This window comes from Oncorhynchus kisutch, linkage group LG12 (assembly GCF_002021735.2).
Source record: "Oncorhynchus kisutch isolate 150728-3 linkage group LG12, Okis_V2, whole genome shotgun sequence".
NCBI classification, from domain to species: Eukaryota; Metazoa; Chordata; class Actinopteri; order Salmoniformes; family Salmonidae; genus Oncorhynchus; species Oncorhynchus kisutch.
In genome coordinates this window covers 3216287-3234167 of record NC_034185.2, presented here as the reverse complement: position 1 = coordinate 3234167, position 17881 = coordinate 3216287, and the positions used below count along the sequence as shown (strand labels likewise).

At 42.8% G+C, this 17881-nt stretch overlaps 2 protein-coding genes across 3 annotated transcripts in view; both read left to right on the top strand.

Annotated features, from left to right (window-relative positions):
* The first annotated feature begins 2240 nt into the window (after positions 1-2240).
* armc1l (armadillo repeat containing 1, like) lies at positions 2241-13718 on the top strand. 2 transcript variants are annotated; one of them, XM_031836727.1, is made up of 8 exons: positions 2242-2325; positions 3093-3271; positions 3706-3797; positions 4350-4521; positions 8909-9025; positions 9883-9999; positions 11259-11333; positions 11946-13718. In XM_031836727.1, the coding sequence occupies exons 2-8, from the start codon at positions 3119-3121 to the stop codon at positions 12138-12140; spliced, it is 921 nt and encodes a 306-aa protein (XP_031692587.1). In that variant the 5' UTR covers positions 2242-2325; positions 3093-3118; the 3' UTR covers positions 12141-13718. The 2 variants fall into 2 exon arrangements, with proteins under 2 accessions (XP_031692588.1, XP_031692587.1); XM_031836728.1 differs by lacking the exon at positions 9883-9999 and having other exon boundaries at positions 2241-2325.
* Positions 13719-17510: 3792 nt separating this feature from the next.
* The window catches only part of LOC109882542 (ensconsin), a 70645-nt gene continuing 70274 nt past the window's right edge, over positions 17511-17881 (top strand). Inside the window, exon 1 of the mRNA XM_031836726.1 lies at positions 17511-17870. Within this exon, the coding sequence (XP_031692586.1) occupies positions 17828-17870 (43 nt within the window). The 5' untranslated portion in view covers positions 17511-17827. The remainder of the gene's footprint in view (positions 17871-17881) is intronic.

Below are 17881 nucleotides of genomic sequence, written 5' to 3'. Positions count from 1 at the left end.
CTAACCCACCTTATTAATGAACCCCAAACTGGTTTCATGAAAGGTCGCCACATCAGCTGTAACATTAGGGTTCGTTTTAGGCTTGATTTATAACGCTGATTCAATTGAATCCAAGGCTATTCATTTATTCTTCCACTTTTGTAAAGCATTTGATACAATACAACACATGTTCCTAATACATTCATTGTAGAGTACGCCAGGGTTGCCCTATTTCAGCTTTCAACCCTGAATAAAAAAGATAAAGATATCTCAGATAACAGACGATACATGTTCTGTTTCTAAAAGACAAGGATCAAGTTGCTATTGGACTTAATATTACCAAATCAATGTCTTCTGTTTCTGGTCTGGAACTTAAATAAATGAGAAATATTGTCAATATGTAACTCAAATGACCAATCTATTGAGAATATTCCAGTGAAAGATCATGGGACATATTTAGAGGTGCACATGGCGAAAAAACCATATTGTCCGTCAACATCTAAATTTCACTAAATTTCACATATTTAATAACTGTCTCTAGTGTGATCTCTCTATTCTTGGAAGGGGTTTAACTGTCTGTCACGTTTTGTCTACCTCGTTAATAACTGTCTCTAGTGTGATCTCTCTATTCTTGGAAGGGTTTTAACTGTCTGTCACGTTTTGTCTACCTCGTTAATAACTGTCTCTAGTGTGACCTCTCTATTATTGGAAGGGTTTTAACTGTCTGTCACGTTTTTTCTACCTCGTTAATAACTGTCTCTAGTGTGACCTCTCTATTATTGGAAGGGGTTTAACTGTCTGTCACGTTTTGTCTACCTCGTTAATAACTGTCTCTAGTGTGACCTCTATTCTTGGAAGGGTTTTAACTGTCTGTCACGTTTTGTCTACCTCGTTAATAACTGTCTCTAGTGTGACCTCTCTATTCTTGGAAGGGTTTTAACTGTCTGTCACGTTTTGTCTACCCTGCTCCATCCCCATGTGTAGCTGATCAAACCAGCAAGGATATCAACAACACTCTCCTAGACTTTATATGGGAAAAATATACAACACAAATTGAAGAAGTCTGTGATATCAAACCATAGAGCTGATGGTGGGATAGAAGTACTAGAGTTCATTGATATCAACAATACCTTTAAAGTAAACTGGATAAAAAAGATGTTTAACTCTGAATCTTTATGGTACTTCATTCCCTGTCATATTTTTTTAGGAAATTGTGTCATATTTTGCAGCAAAATTACCTATCAAACTGTCCCAATTTCATGAACAAGCCCTTTTAGCCTGGAGACTATATTATGTCCATAACTTCTCCCAGCACAAAACACTTAAGTGGAACAACAAAGATATTGTTGTTAAAAACAAGTATTTGTTCTTCCTTAAGTGGTTTGAAAGAAATATTATATTTGTGCTTCATTTATTTGATAAAGAAGAAAACCTACTCTCTTAGAGAAAGTTCTTAGAAGCATAACTTCCCAATACATTATAAAGAATGTGATACTATATCCAAAACAATACCTCCAGGACTTACTAAATTAAACTACTAAATTTATGATTTTTGAGAAAATGTTAAGATACATGCACAATTTGTTAGAAGGATGCCCCCTGCTGGATAAGCAATGTAATAACACATTAATAAAATAACTAACTCCAACAACAAGATCCCTCCTAGAGGGAAATTTCTCTGGAATGCATATATTACTGAAATTGAATGGAATAACGCTTGGTTGCTCACTCACACATTTTGTATATCAAATAAAGTAAAATGAATTAACTTTAAAATCTTGCACAAAATATACTTTAATAAATCAAATAAAAAAGGTGACGACTGAAGCATCGCGCGAGTTCGTTTTCCATGTTCCGGTGCCATGGGTGAGCGGAGTTAATACATTTTAGACCATTCTATTGCTCCTTAAATATAATCGCCACTGACGCGGGGTACCGGCCCATACAAAACAAATTCGCCTATTGCAGTATTCGAAAACACTGGATCATCAAAACACATTTATCAGATGGCGGTAAGACTGATAAACTAGTTAGCTAGTATGGACTCAATATTGGCAAATATTAATGTATAAACTGTATACTATGAATAAGGTTGATCATCTTCTCTTTCCACATGGTTAATTTAGAAATGTGACCAAAACGTATCAAAGAAATCGTGAAATAAAATTCTCCAGGCGAACTGAAATAGCCCGTGCTCAGCAAAACGTGCCGTGATTGGACATTTCAATTTGAATTTAAAAAATCTACGCCAATCAGAAGGGCTCACCATGCAACGTGACAGAAGCTGTTCGACTAATGAGGCAAAATCGTTGTTTTGTCTGTGTGCACGAGCCGGTTTGTCTCGCGGTAAGACGTTTAAAATCTTGGCGGTTTTAGTTACCGACTTTTAACGGAATTTGTAATAGTTGATCAAAATATATATTGAGGTAAAAAGAAAAGTTGCAAACTAACTTACCATACTTTCAACAACAACAAAAAAACATATCTGGATATAAGTGAAGTTAGTTTTCAGCCAAATAAGTTATTAGCTAGCTTAGTTAAAGAACTTGTCTTGCTAATCTATATAGATATGTGTTTCATGACATTAACTATTCAATTCATTCATTGTATTTTTTCGTCGTTTTTACGTATTTTACGTTTAGCTAGCTGGGTAGCAACAAACCCTAGATAACGTTAGCTTAGCTGGGTAGCAACAAACCCTAGATAACGTTAGCTTAGCTGGGTAGCAACAAACCCTAGATAACGTTAGCTTAGCTGGGTAGCAACAAACCCTAGATAACGTTAGCTTAGCTGGGTAGCAACAAACCCTAGATCACGTTAGCTTTGCTGGGTAGCAACTAACCCTAGATAACGTTAGCTTAGCTGGGTAGCAACAAACCCTAGATCACGTTAGCTTTGCTGGGTAGCAACTAACCCTAGATCACGTTAGCTTAGCTGGGTAGCAACAAACCCTAGATAACGTTAGCTAGCTCGACATACACAGTATCGTTAGTGAGGCCAAGCAAGGCAGTGACAAGAGAGTGTGTGTGTTAGCATCATCCACCTGCCCTTTTCAATACATCTACTGTGTCTAATTATACATCTTATCTCACTACACCTTTCTCTGCCTGCAGAGACTCGGTAAATTAGATTAACTAAGATGATGGATGCTCTGTCTGTGGTGACCCAGCTCCGGGACCTGGCGTCGGAGCCCCAGAACCGGGAGGCAATAGTCCAGGACCAGGGCTGTCTCCCCGGCCTGGTTCTCTTCCTGGACCACCAGGACCCGCAAGTGCTGTTCGCCACCCTGCAGGTCGGTTTAACCTGCTACTGGCCCCCTAGCTACAGAAACCACAATGACAATCAAACAAGCAAGAACAGAACAGACAAAAACAGAGATCCCATAAATCACTATATGACTAATAGGTTACAGCTGCAGAATGCGCTGTATTTGTTTTACGTTATAGTAAAGCTAGTTGGAAACGAAACAAAAAAATGTACAAGAAGAAACAAACAAAATGCAACAGTATACAAAGCAGTTCCTTCTAATATAATTGTCTCACGCTGGCCATCCTTCCAAGTGTTGGCTCGTTGAGGAAAGGAAGCCTGGATGACCGAGGCTAAATCTAACCAGACAATACACATTCAAAAACAATGCCAACATGACATTGACACTCAACATCCCCCTGAAACTTGGGAACAGGATGTAGTAGTGTCTCTTTCTGATTTGTAATCTCTCCTCTCAAGACTATGCGCTACCTGGCAGAGTGGCCCCTGAACATCACCACTATGAAGAATGAACTGGGCATGATGGTCAGCCTGGTGACCCTGATGGAGAGGTCAGTCCACTCTCTCAGGTCCCTGTTTAACTGTGTGTGTAAAAAAAAAAAAAACGACCTATGGCTTCGGCATCACAATTGTGAATTGCAACAATGTGCATCAATCAACTGGGCAAATTAATGTTTTCAATGAATCCTACTCCTCTCTTGGTCCTGTCTCTTTTTGTACTAACTCTCTGGCACTGACTCTACACACACGCACTGGACTGTACACACTCACACATACTTACACTGACAACACACACACATACACACGTAACATATGCTGCTGCTATTGTCTTATCTATCCTGTTGCCTAGTAACTTTAACCCTACCTATATGTACATAGCTACCTCAATTACCTCGTACCCCTGCACATCAGCTCGGTACTGGTACTCCCTGTATATAGCCATGTTATTACCTGGTACTCCCTGTATATAGCCATGTTATTACCTGGTACTCCCTGTAAATAGCTATGTTATTATCTGGTACTTCCTGTATATAGCCATGTTATTATCTGGTACTTCCTGTATATAGCCAGGTCATCTGACATCCTGGCCCTGTCTCTTGTAGGAGTGGTTTGTGTGATGACATCAATACCCTGTCGCGGGAGGTGTATGGAATCCTGAGTGCCCCGCCCAGCCCAGAGAAAGAGAGGAGGAGAAACAAACCCCAGTTCTTCCTCAACTCTTCCAAAGGGAAGAACAAGTCTGTCACTCTGCACATCCAAGGCCTGGACAGCACTGTGAGTGTATATATTCCGTTCCAGTCAAAAGTTTGAAACGTACCTACTCCTTCCAGGGCGTTTCTTTATTTGGACTATTTTCTACATTGTAGAATAATAGTGAAGACATCACAACTATGAAATAACACATATGGAATCATGTAGTAACCAAAAAAGTGTTAAATAAATCTAAATATGTTTTAGATTCTTCAAAGTAGCCACCCTTTGCCTTGATGACAGTCTAATCTATATATACATACAGTTGAAGTTGGATGTTTACTTACACTTAGGTTGGAGTCATTATAACCAGTTTTTCAACCACTCCACAAATTTCTTGTTTAATAAACTATAGTTTTGGCAAGTCGGTTAGGACATCTACTTTGCATGACAAAAGTAATTTTTCTAACAATTGTTAACAGACAGAATATTTTACTTATAATTCACTGTATCACAATTCCAGTGGGTCAGAAGATTACATTAACTAAACTGACTGTGCCTTTAAACAGCTTGGAAAAGCCCAGAAAATTATGTCATGGCTTTAGAAGCTTCTGATAGGCTAATTGACATCATTTGAGACAATTGGAGGTGTACCTGTGGATGTATTTCAAGGCCTACCTTCAAACTCAGTGCCTCTTTGCTTGACATCATGGGAAAATCTAAAGAAATCAGCCAAGACCTCAGAAAAATAATTGTAGACCTCCACAAGTCTGGTTCATACTTGGGAGCAGTTTCCAAACGCCTGAAGGTACCACATTCATCTGTACAAACAATAGTACGCAAGTATAAACACCATGGGACCATGCAGCCGTCATACCGCTCAGGAAGGAGACGCGTTCTGTCTCCTAGAGATGAACGTACTTTGGTGCGAAAAGTGCAAATCAATCCCAGAACAACAACAAAGGACCGTGTGAAGATGCTGGAGGAAACAGGTACAAAAGTATCTATATCCACAGTAAAACGAGTCCTATATCAACATAACCTGAAAGGCTGCTCAGCAAGGATGAAGCCACTGCTCTAAAACTGCCATAAAAAAGCCAGACTACGGTTTGCAACTGCACATGGGGACAAAGATTGTATTTTTTGGAGAAATGTCCTCTGGTTTGGTGAAACAAATATTGAACTGTTTGGCCATAATGACCATTGTTATGTTTGGAGGAAAAAGGGGGAGGCTTACAAGACGAAGAACAAAAGTGGTGATCCTAACTGACCTAAAACAGGGGATTTTTACTAGGATTAAATGTCAGGAATTGTGAAAAACTGAGTTTAAATGTATTTTGCTAAGGGTTATTTAAACTTCCGACTTCAACTGTATATATACACACAGCTCACTACATGCATATCCTCAGAAGCCAGGCTTAAGTCAGGAAAGCCTGGAGGAAGGCAGAAATATGCTAAAAAGGGGTCTAGTGGTGGAGTCTGAATAGAAACTAGTGACGCATTGTTACTTATCAAACCAATCAAATGTTTTGTGTGAGTGGAGCTCCAAACAGGAGGCCCTCTACCTGTCAATTGTGATATACGTGGGTTATTGATAACCACTCTGTGTCCTACTATAGACAGTGGGCTGACTAGTGATTGATAACTGTCTCCTACTATAGACAGTGGGCTGACTAGTGATTGATAACTGTCTCCTACTATAGACAGTGGGCTGACTAGTGATTGATAACTGTTTCCTACTATAGACAGTGGGCTGACTAGTGATTGATAACTGTCTCCTACTATAGACAGTGGGCTGACTAGTGATTGATAACTGTCTCCTACTATAGACAGTGGGCTGAATAGTGATTGATAACTGTCTCCTACTATAGACAGTGGGCTGACTAGTGATTGATAACTGTTTCCTACTATAGACAGTGGGCTGACTAGTGATTGATAACTGTTTCCTACTATAGACAGTGGGCTGACTAGTGATTGATAACTGTTTCCTACTATAGACAGTGGGCTGACTAGTGATTGATAACTGTCTCCTACTATAGACAGTGGGCTGACTAGTGATTGATAACTGTTTCTTACTATAGACCTTGGGCTGACTAGTGATTGATAACTGTTTCCTACTATAGACAGTGGGCTGACTAGTGATTGATAACTGTTTCCTACTATAGACAGTGGGCTGACTAGTGATTGATAACTGTCTCCTACTATAGACAGTGGGCTGACTAGTGATTGATAACTGTTTCTTACTATAGACCTTGGGCTGACTAGTGATTGATAACTGTTTCCTACTATAGACAGTGGGCTGACTAGTGATTGATAACTGTTTCCTACTATAGACAGTGGGCTGACTAGTGATTGATAACTGTTTCCTACTATAGACAGTGGGCTGACTAGTGATTGATAACTGTTTCCTACTATAGACAGTGGGCTGACTAGTGATTGATAACTGTCTCCTACTATAGACAGTGGGCTGACTAGTGATTGATAACTGTTTCCTACTATAGACAGTGGGCTGACTAGTGATTGATAACTGTCTCCTACTATAGACAGTGGGCTGACTAGTGATTGATAACTGTTTCCTACTATAGACAGTGGGCTGACTAGTGATTGATAACTGTCTCCTACTATAGACAGTGGGCTGACTAGTGATTGATAACTGTCTCCTACTATAGACCTTGGGCTGACTAGTGATTGATAACTGTTTCCTACTATAGACAGTGGGCTGAATAGTGATTGATAACTGTCTCCTACTATAGACAGTGGGCTGACTAGTGATTGATAACTGTCTCCTACTATAGACAGTGGGCTGACTAGTGATTGATAACTGTCTCCTACTATAGACAGTGGGCTGAATAGTGATTGATAACTGTCTCCTACTATAGACAGTGGGCTGACTAGTGATTGATAACTGTTTCCTACTATAGACAGTGGGCTGACTAGTGATTGATAACTGTTTCCTACTATAGACAGTGGGCTGACTAGTGATTGATAACTGTTTCCTACTATAGACAGTGGGCTGAATAGTGATTGATAACTGTCTCCTACTATAGACAGTGGGCTGAATAGTGATTGATAACTGTTTCTTACTATAGACCTTGGGCTGACTAGTGATTGATAACTGTCTCCTACTATAGACAGTGGGCTGACTAGTGATTGATAACTGTTTCTTACTATAGACCTTGGGCTGACTAGTGATTGATAACTGTCTCCTACTATAGACAGTGGGCTGAATAGTGATTGATAACTGTCTCCTACTATAGACAGTGGGCTGACTAGTGATTGATAACTGTTTCCTACTATAGACAGTGGGCTGACTAGTGATTGATAACTGTCTCCTACTATAGACAGTGGGCTGACTAGTGATTGTTAACTGTTTCTTACTATAGACCTTGGGCTGACTAGTGATTGATAACTGTCTCCTACTATAGACAGTGGGCTGACTAGTGATTACAGCATTGTATCTTTCTGATGTGAGTAGTTGGCAACAGTGTTGTTTCCAAGTGCTACTGAATAAGCTCAACTGAAATGCACTAATTGACTATGATACACATGACTTCTCGTCTACAAATCCATTCCAAATCTTTATACTATACATGACACAGGGGTGGAGTATGTATATCTGGCCTAGTGCGGCAGCAGAAATGCTAGGAATGTGCCTGACAAACACAATAATTTGCCTCTAATTTACTTGCGTTTGTAGCGGATCTTGGCCTGGTAAAAGTGAGCTGCCGCTGCTGCTGGGTAGTCAAAACTGTCCAACTCCTTGAAGCAGCTTGATGCACATCAGCCTCGTTACTTTGTCGTCAAGGAGCGATCTTGAGGCCATCTTTACTCTGTTTTGGAGAAAGAATCCCCTCTCGGAGGCCTTACTGGAAACAGGGATTATCAACAGCTTTTTCCAGTTTTTCCCAGTCAGGGTTCACTTAGCTGAAGACCTCTGTCTTCTGGCCTGTCAGGGTTCACTTAGCTGAAGACCTCTGTCTTCTGGCCTGTCAGGGTACACTTAGCTGAAGACCTCTGTCTTCTGGCCAGTCAGGGTACACTTAACTGAAGACCTCTGTCTTCTGGCCAGTCAGGGTACACTTAGCTGAAGACCTCTGTCTTCTGGCCTGTCAGGGTACACTTAGCTGAAGACCTCTGTCTTCTGGCCTGTCAGGGTACACTTAGCTGAAGACCTCTGTCTTCTGGCCTGTCAGGGTACACTTAGCTGAAGTCCCTTATGAGAACCCCTGTCTTCTGCGTGAGTAGGAATAGAAACACACACCCAACACTATATTTGCCTTTGACGTCAACGGGTATTTCCATCAATTTAAAAAATCATTATTTTGCAGTGGACTTTTTTTCTTCTCCCAGACAATTTGTCCAGCAACAATTTTATTTATTGGATTTTCATGTAGTTTATCGGCATTAAAAGCCGTGGTTTACCGGCTTCCGGAAACCCTGCTGTACACCAACTTGACTGTGTGTTGTCCAGGCCCAGCGAGGTGTGTGTGAGGAGGCTCTGCTGAAGGTGAAAGGAGTGATCAGCTTCACCTTCCAGATGGCTTCTAAGAGATGCACCGTTCGCATCCGCTCTGACCTGCCCACTGAAGTAACTCCATCTGTCTCTCTCTCTCTCCGTCTCTCTCTCTGTCTGTCTCTCTCTCTGTCTGTCTCTCTCTCTGTCTGTCTCTCTCCGTCTGTCTCTCTCCGTCTGTCTCTCTCCGTCTGTGTCTCTCTCTCCGTCTGTGTCTCTCTCTCCGTCTGTGTGGCAACAGTGTTGTTTCCAAGTGCTACTGAATAAGCTCAACTGAAATGCACTAATTGACTATGATACACATGACTTCTCGTCTACAAATCCATTCCAAATCTTTATACTATACATGACACAGGGGTGGAGTATGTATATCTGGCCTAGTGCGGCAGCAGAAATGCTAGGAATGTGCCTGACAAACACAATAATTTGCCTCTAATTTACTTGCGTTTGTAGCGGATCTTGGCCTGGTAAAAGTGAGCTGCCGCTGCTGCTGGGTAGTCAAAACTGTCCAACTCCTTGAAGCAGCTTGATGCACATCAGCCTCGTTACTTTGTCGTCAAGGAGCGATCTTGAGGCCATCTTTACTCTGTTTTGGAGAAAGAATCCCCTCTCGGAGGCCTTACTGGAAACAGGGATTATCAACAGCTTTTTCCAGTTTTTCCCAGTCAGGGTTCACTTAGCTGAAGACCTCTGTCTTCTGGCCTAGGAATAGAAACACACACCCAACACTATATTTGCCTTTGACGTCAACGGGTATTTCCATCAATTTAAAAAATCATTATTTTGCAGTGGACTTTTTTTCTTCTCCCAGACAATTTGTCCAGCAACAATTTTATTTATTGGATTTTCATGTAGTTTATCGGCATTAAAAGCCGTGGTTTACCGGCTTCCGGAAACCCTGCTGTACACCAACTTGACTGTGTGTTGTCCAGGCCCAGCGAGGTGTGTGTGAGGAGGCTCTGCTGAAGGTGAAAGGAGTGATCAGCTTCACCTTCCAGATGGCTTCTAAGAGATGCACCGTTCGCATCCGCTCTGACCTGCCCACTGAAGTAACTCCATCTGTCTCTCTCTCTCTCCGTCTCTCTCTCTGTCTGTCTCTCTCTCTGTCTGTCTCTCTCTCTGTCTGTCTCTCTCCGTCTGTCTCTCTCCGTCTGTCTCTCTCCGTCTGTCTCTCTCCGTCTGTGTCTCTCTCTCCGTCTGTGTCTCTCTCTCCGTCTGTGTCTCTCTCTCCGTCTGTGTCTCTCTCTCCGTCTGTGTCTCTCTCCGTCTGTGTCTCTCTCTCCGTCTGTGTCTCTCTCTGTCTGTGTCTCTCTCTCCGTCTGTGTGTCTCTCTCTCCGTCTGTGTGTCTCTCTCTCCGTCTGTGTGTCTCTCTCTCCGTCTGTGTCTCTCTCTCCGTCTGTGTCTCTCTCTCCGTCTGTGTGTCTCTCTCTCCGTCTGTGTGTCTCTCTCTCCGTCTGTGTGTCTCTCTCTCCGTCTGTGTGTCTCTCTCTCCGTCTGTGTGTCTCTCTCTCCGTCTGTGTGTCTCTCTCTCCGTCTGTGTGTCTCTCTCTCCGTCTGTGTGTCTCTCTCTCTCCGTCTGTGTGTCTCTCTCTCTCCGTCTGTCTCTCTCTCTCTCCGTCTGTCTCTCTCTCTCTCCGTCTGTGTGTCTCTCTCTCCGTCTGTGTCTGTCTCTCTCCGTCTGTGTCTGTCTCTCTCCGTCTGTGTCTCTCTCTCTCCGTCTGTGTCTCTCTCTCTCCGTCTGTGTCTCTCTCTCTCCGTCTGTGTCTCTCTCTCTCCGTCTGTGTCTCTCTCTCTCCGTCTGTGTGTCTCTCTCTGTCTGTCTCTCCGTCTGTGTGTCTCTCTCTGTCTGTCTCTCTCTCTCCGTCTGTGTCTCTCTCTCTCTCCGTCTGTGTGTCTCTCTCTCTCCGTCTGTGTGTCTCTCTCTCTCCGTCTGTGTGTCTCTCTCTCTCCGTCTGTGTGTCTCTCTCTCTCTGTCTGTCTCTCTCTCTCTGTCTGTCTCTCTCCCTCCGTCTGTGTGTCTCTCTCTCCGTCTGTGTGTCTCTCTCTCTCCGTCTGTCTCTCTCTCTCTCTCCGTCTGTGTCTCTCTCTCGGTCTGTGTCTCTCTCTCTCTCCGTCTGTCTCTCTCTCTCCGTCTGTGTGTCGCTCTCAGTCTGTATCTCACACACACACACACACACACACACACACACACACACACACACACACACACACACACACACACACACACCCTTGTCTACAGAGCTAGACACACAGATTAGCCCATTGGTTAAAGTGTTGTAATTTAATAGTGTCCATCTCTCCCTGTAGAGTCTGGCGTCGGCCATCGCTGCTACCAAGGTGCTGTCAGCCCAACAGGTGGTGAGGAATGAAGTTGGGGAGGAGGTGAGACACTTGGCTCAGGAAAGAATGAAAGAACAATGGCCTCAGCTTCCATGTTAATTTCTGTGTGCCTCTTCTCCCTCCCCTTCTCTCTCCCCTTCTCTCCTCCCCCCCCTTCTCTCGTCTCTCCTCCCGTCTCTCCTCCCTCCCTCCGTCTCTCCTCCCTCCCTCCCTTCTCTCTTCTCCTCCCTCCCTTCTCTCTTCTCCTCCCTCCCTTCTCTCTTCTCCTCCCTCCCTTCTCTCTTCTCCTCCCTCCCTTCTCTCTTCTCCTCCCTCCCTTCTCTCTTCTCCTCCCTCCCTTCTCTCTTCTCCTCCCTCCCTTCTCTCTTCTCCTCCCTCCCTTCGCTCTTCTCCTCTCTCTCTTCTCCTCTCTCTTCTCCTCCCTCCCTTCTCTCTTCTCCTCCCTCCCTTCTCTCTTCTCCTCCCTCCCTTCTCTCTTCTCCTCCCTCCTCTTCTCCTCCCTCCCCTTCTCTCTTCTCCTCCCTCCCCTCTTCTCCTCCCTCCCCTCTTCTCCTCCCTCCCCTTCTCTCTTCTCCTCCCTCCCCTTCTCTCTTCTCCTCCCTCCCCTTCTCTCTTCTCCTCCCTCCCCTTCTCTCTTCTCTTCTCTCCTCCCAGGTCCTGCTCCCCCTCAGTGTGTGTGTTGGTAATCTGAGGGAGGAGAACGTATCCATACCAGACTACCTCCCAGAGGACGAGAGTCCCGAGAGCGAGACAGACCGCGCCGTGTCCCGTACCGCAGCCAAGGACAACACCTCTGGCAGCTGGCTCGGCTCAGCAGCCACTTTCCTCACCAGATCCTTCTACTGGTGAAACTGGGGCCCTCAAGAGCCGGCATGGCTGTTCTCACAGGGGACACCTGAACTGGGAACACAGCACTACTGCCCCCGTATGGCTGCATCCCCATTCTCAACACATCTCCTGAAGTGTACACTATGGCTGCATCCCCATTCTACAACACATCTCCTGAAGTGTACACTATGGCTGCATACCCATTCTACAACATATCTCCTGAAGTGTACACTATGGCTGCATCCCCATTCTACAACACATCTCCTGAAGTGTACACTATGGCTGCATACCCATTCTACAACACATCTCCTGAAGTGTACACTATGGCTGCATACCCATTCTACAACACATCTCCTGAAGTGTACACTCCCCATCATGGATTTAAAAGCATTTGATTGGTATAAACATTGGCTGTAGGTGTAAACATTGGCAGTAGGTGTAAACATTGGCTGTAGGTCTAAACATTTTGGCTGTAGATGTAAACATTTGGCTCTAGGTGTAAACATTTGGCTCTAGGTGTAAACATTTGGCTCTAGGTGTAAACATTTGGCTCTAGGTGTAAACATTTGGCTCTAGGTGTAAACATTTGGCTCTAGGTGTAAACATTTGGCTGTAGGTGTAAACATTTGGCTCTAGGTGTAAACATTTGGCTCTAGGTGTAAACATTTGGCTCTAGGTGTAAACATTTGGCTCTAGGTGTAAACATTTGGCTCTAGGTGTAAACATTTGGCTCTAGGTGTAAACATTTGGCTCTAGGTGTAAACATTTGGCTCTAGGTGTAAACATTTGGCTCTAGGTCTAAACATTTGGCTCTAGGTCTAAACATTTGGCTGTAGGTGTAAACATTTGGCTCTAGGTGTAAACATTTGGCTCTAGGTGTAAACATTTGGCTCTAGGTGTAAACATTTGGCTCTAGGTCTAAACATTTGGCTCTAGGTCTAAACATTTGGCTCTAGGTCTAAACATTTGGCTCTAGGTGTAAACATTTGGCTCTAGGTGTAAACATTTGGCTCTAGGTGTAAACATTTGGCTCTAGGTGTAAACATTTGGCTCTAGGTGTAAACATTTGGCTCTAGGTGTAAACATTTGGCTCTAGGTCTAAACATTTGGCTCTAGGTGTAAACATTTGGCTCTAGGTGTAAACATTTGGCTCTAGGTGTAAACATTTGGCTCTAGGTGTAAACATTTGGCTCTAGGTGTAAACATTTGGCTCTAGGTGTAAACATTTGGCTCTAGGTCTAAACATTTGGCTCTAGGTCTAAACATTTGGCTCTAGGTGCACACGAGGGGACAGAGAGAAACAGGATGTGACCAGTGGTGTAAAAAGTAAAGATACCTTAATAGAAAATGACGTAAAAGTAAAAGTCAGTAAAATACTACTTGAGTAAACGTCAAAGTATTTGGTTTTAAATATACTTAAGTTTCAAAAGTAAAATAATGAAATACTTCAAATTCCTTATATTAAGCAAATCAGACGGCAATATTAGCTTTTAAAATTTTTAATTTACAGATAGCCACGGGTGCTCCAACACTCAGACATCATTTACAAACAAAGCTTAGTGAGTCCACCAGATCAGAGGCAGTAGTGATGACCAGAGATGTTCTCTGTTTAGTGAGTCCCCCAGATCAGAGGCAGTAGGGATGACCAGGGATGTTCTCTGTTTAGTGAGTCCTCCAGATCAGAGGCAGTAGTGATGACCAGAGATGTTCTCTGTTTAGTGAGTCCTCCAGATCAGAGGCAGTAGGGATGACCAGGGATGTTCTCTGTTTAGTGAGTCCTCCAGATCAGAGGCAGTAGGGATGACCAGAGATGTTCTCTGTTTAGTGAGTCCTCCAGATCAGAGGCAGTAGGGATGACCAGGGGTGTTCTCTGTTTAGTGAGTCCTCCAGATCAGAGGCAGTAGGGATGACCAGAGATGTTCTCTGTTTAGTGAGTCCTCCAGATCAGAGGCAGTAGGGATGACCAGAGATGTTCTCTGTTTAGTGTGTGAATTGGACCATTTTCCTGTCCTGCTAACCATTCAAAATGTAATGAGTACTTTTGGGTGTCAGGGAAAATGTAAGGAGTAAAAAGTACATTATTTTCTTTAGGAATGTACAGTTGAAGTCGGAAGTTTACATACACCTTAGCCAAATACATTTAAACTCAGTTTTTCACAATTCCTGACATTTAATCCTAGTAAACATTCCCTGTTTTAGGTCAGTTAGGATCACCACTTTATTTTAAGAATGTGAAATGTTAGAATAATAGTAGTGATTTATTTCAGCTTTTATTTCTTTCATCACATTCCCAGTGGGTCAGAAGTTTACATACACTCAATTAGTATTTGGTAGCATTGCCTTTCAATTGTTTAACTTGGGTTAACGTTTCAGGTAGCCTTCCACAAGCTTCCCACAATAAGTTGGGTGAATTTTGGCCCATTCCTCCTGACAGAGCTGGTGTAACTGAGTCAGGTTTGTGGGCCTCCTTGCTCGCACATGCTTTTTCAGTTCTGCCCACAAATGTTCTATAGGATTGAGGTCAGGGCTTTGTAATGGCCACTCCAACACCTTGACTCTGTTGTCCTTAAGCCATTTTGCCACAACTTTGGAAGTATGCTTGGGGTCATTGTCCATTTGGAAGACTCATTTGCGACCAAGCTTAAACTTCCTGACTAATGTCTTCAGATGTTGCTTCAATATTTCCACATCATTTTCTTTCCTCATGATGCTTTCTAGTTTGAAGTGGACCAGTCCCTCCTGCAGTAAATCACCCCCATAACATGATGCTGCCACCCCTGTGCTTCACGGTTGGGATGGTGTTCTTCGGCTTGCAAGCCTCCCCCTTTTTCCTCCAAACACAACGATGGTCATTATGGCTAAACAGTTCTATTTTTGTTTCATCTGACCAGAGGACCTTTCTCTAAAAAGTAAGGTCTTTGTCCCCATGTGCAGTTGCAAACCGTAGTCTGGCTTTTTTTATGGCAGTTTAGAGCAGTGGCTTCTTCCTTGCTAAGCGGCCTTATCAGGTTATGTTGATATAGGACTCGTTTTACTGTGGATATAGATATTTTTGTACCTGTTTCCTCCAGCATCTTCACAAGGTCCTTTGCTGTTCTGCGATTGATTTGCACTTTTCACATCAAAGTACGTTCATCTCTAGGAGACAGAACGCGTCTCTTTCCTGAGCGGTATGACGGCTGCGTGGTCCCATGGTGTTCATACTTGCGTACTATTGTTTGTACAGATGAATGTGGTACCTTCAGGTGTTTGGAAATTGCTCCCAAGGATGAACCAGACTTATGGAGATTTACAAATTATTTTCAGAGGTCTTGGCTGATTTCCTTTGATTTTCCCATGATGTCAAACAAAGAGGCACTGAGTTTGAAGGTAGGCCTTGAAATACATCCACAGGTACACCCCCAATTGACTCAAATTATGTCAATTAGCCTATCAGAAGCTTCTAAAGCAATGACATCATTTTCTGGGCTTTTCCAAGGTGTTTAAAGGCACAGTCAGTTTAGTTAATGTAAACTTCTGACCCACTGGAATTGTGATACAGTGAATTATAAGTAAAATATTCTGTCTGTTAACAATTGTTGGAAAAATGACTTGTGTCATCCACAAAGTAGATGTCCTAACCAACTTGCCAAAACTATAGTTTGTTAACAAGAAATTTGTGGAGTGGTTGAAAAACGAGTTTTAATGACTCCAACCTAAGTGTGTGTAAACTTCCGACTTCAACTGTAGTTAAGTAAAAGTTGACAAAAATATGAATTGTAAAGTACAGATACCCCAAAAAAGGACTTAAGTTAAAAGAAAACTTAAGTAGTATTTTAAAGTACTTTACACCACTGCCACTGACTAGGGTGACCACATTTAAAATGCCCAAATATGGAACGATTTGGTGGAACTTTGTATTCTACATTTAATACAGTTTTGGGCAGAAGCATCCTGCTTTTTTGGGGTAAATTTGTTGTTTGAATTTGTGGGTAAAATACAGGACATGATTGGTTGTGGGACAAAGGGCCAACATGTGGGACTATCCTGCCCAATCCGGAAACATGTGGTCACCCTACAAAACAAATAATGTCTTATGAAGGGTCAGACGGTACAATACGCTGCTGCTGCTAGAGAGAGGTCTTATCTGTTGATTTCTTTTGCAGCCCTTATCTGTTGATTTCTTTTGCAGCCCTGCTCACTGCTTTCAGGTAATACATTGGGATGAATGTACATATTACCCAACACTTCAATCGGGTCTATTTATCTGTGTTAACTATTCACTGTGTTTGCTGTTGGTCTCTACCCCTGTTGGAATATTTCATTATTGTTTACCTTTGTTCTGAGGGGTTTACTACAAAGCAGGCTCGGTGCGTTAGCTTGCCTAAATATTAAATATTCTGAAATAACTTAGTTTATTTTTTTTAAGCTTGAAATGGGAATTGTCTTACTCGACAACCCAAAACAAATATCTAAGTTTTAGGCTTGTTAATGACAAAAGCTGAAGAACATAGGCACATGCAGGTGCTGGAGTTGTAGGTGAATTCACGACAAAGGACACCCCGCAGTTGCTCCCAGGAGATCTGTATGGATGCCTGATGAAATGGTACAAAAAATACCTGGGGGGGGGGGGGGCAAGTGCTTTCTTAATAAACCAGAAATCAGGTTGTTGGTCCTGTTTTATGGTCCACAGTACCCCCTCAGATATTGTATGGGTTATTATTTTTACTCGTTGCCCCTGAGGTGACTAAAATGCTTGTAAAAACTGCCTTCAATGTGTTTCCTATTTCTGAAATAAATGAGCCCAAAATAAAATCATTTCAACAAACCACAATCACCAAAAGAACTCAAATAAAGAGCAAAACATATTAAATACACAAGAACTCAAACTCAGTTAATAGAGAATATTAGAAACGTTTGACAACTTTGTCTAAATATGTTCCACATTGTGTCTCATTTATCTATGTTGCAGTGAAATTATGGTTGTAAAACAGTCACCACTAAGGCCAACACCACAGGGGCCAACTACGAAGCAGGGTCAATGAGTTAGCCAGCTTGCTTGCCAAAATATTCTGAAATTACTTTTGAATAAAGATACATTTGAAATAGTCATGATACCCTGATGATGACAGTTTTTAGCTATTAAAACGTAATACATTGTTACGTCTGTCTGAGTGCAGCCAAAGTAATACCATGATCATTATCCAGGTTTTACCAGTAGGTGGCAGTATATTTACATATACTGTAGTCTATGGTGTAGCGTGAAGTTGGCCCTAAACGCTGATCTGGGATCATTTCAGCATTTCCCCTCACTAATGGTTAGGATTTGGGGCAGGGGAAGCTGATCCTAGATCTGTACCTTTTTTTAGGCGAGTTGTATCAACACTTATCTGAATGATCTGTAGGTTAATGTTTCACATGAAGTGAACCCGCTGTAAGAGTTAAACAGTATTAAACCCCACTGTGTATTCATTTCACTTCACCTGAGCTGCGGACTCTGAACTTGTGCCCATACTGTCGTTGATAAAGCCAAGGAATGCGTACACGTCGTTCAGAAACCCTTATTTATCAGTATAATTAGCCTATTCTTTAGGGGGGACGGAACAGGTGCATGAACGGCGATCAGAGATGTGATTGAAACAGAAGTGTGTTGTCCCCCACCTGTCCGCCAGGGGACCGGTTTCCCCCGTTCCACCGTCTCCAGGCTAATCCCTCAGTCGACGTCAGGAATGGCCGACCAGGACAGCAGCAACGCATCTCCAGAGACACAAGGTGAGCTGTCC

Excerpts from the sequence above, each read along its gene's own strand:
- armc1l (XM_031836727.1), top strand. The coding sequence starts at position 3,119 with ATGATGGATGCTCTGTCTGTGGTGACCCAGCTCCGGGACCTGGCGTCG. Across the intron at positions 3,272-3,705 it reads TGCTGTTCGCCACCCTGCAG|ACTATGCGCTACCTGGCAGA; the intron begins GTCGGTTTAACC and ends TCTCCTCTCAAG. Across the intron at positions 4,522-8,908 it reads TCCAAGGCCTGGACAGCACT|GCCCAGCGAGGTGTGTGTGA; the intron begins GTGAGTGTATAT and ends TGTGTTGTCCAG.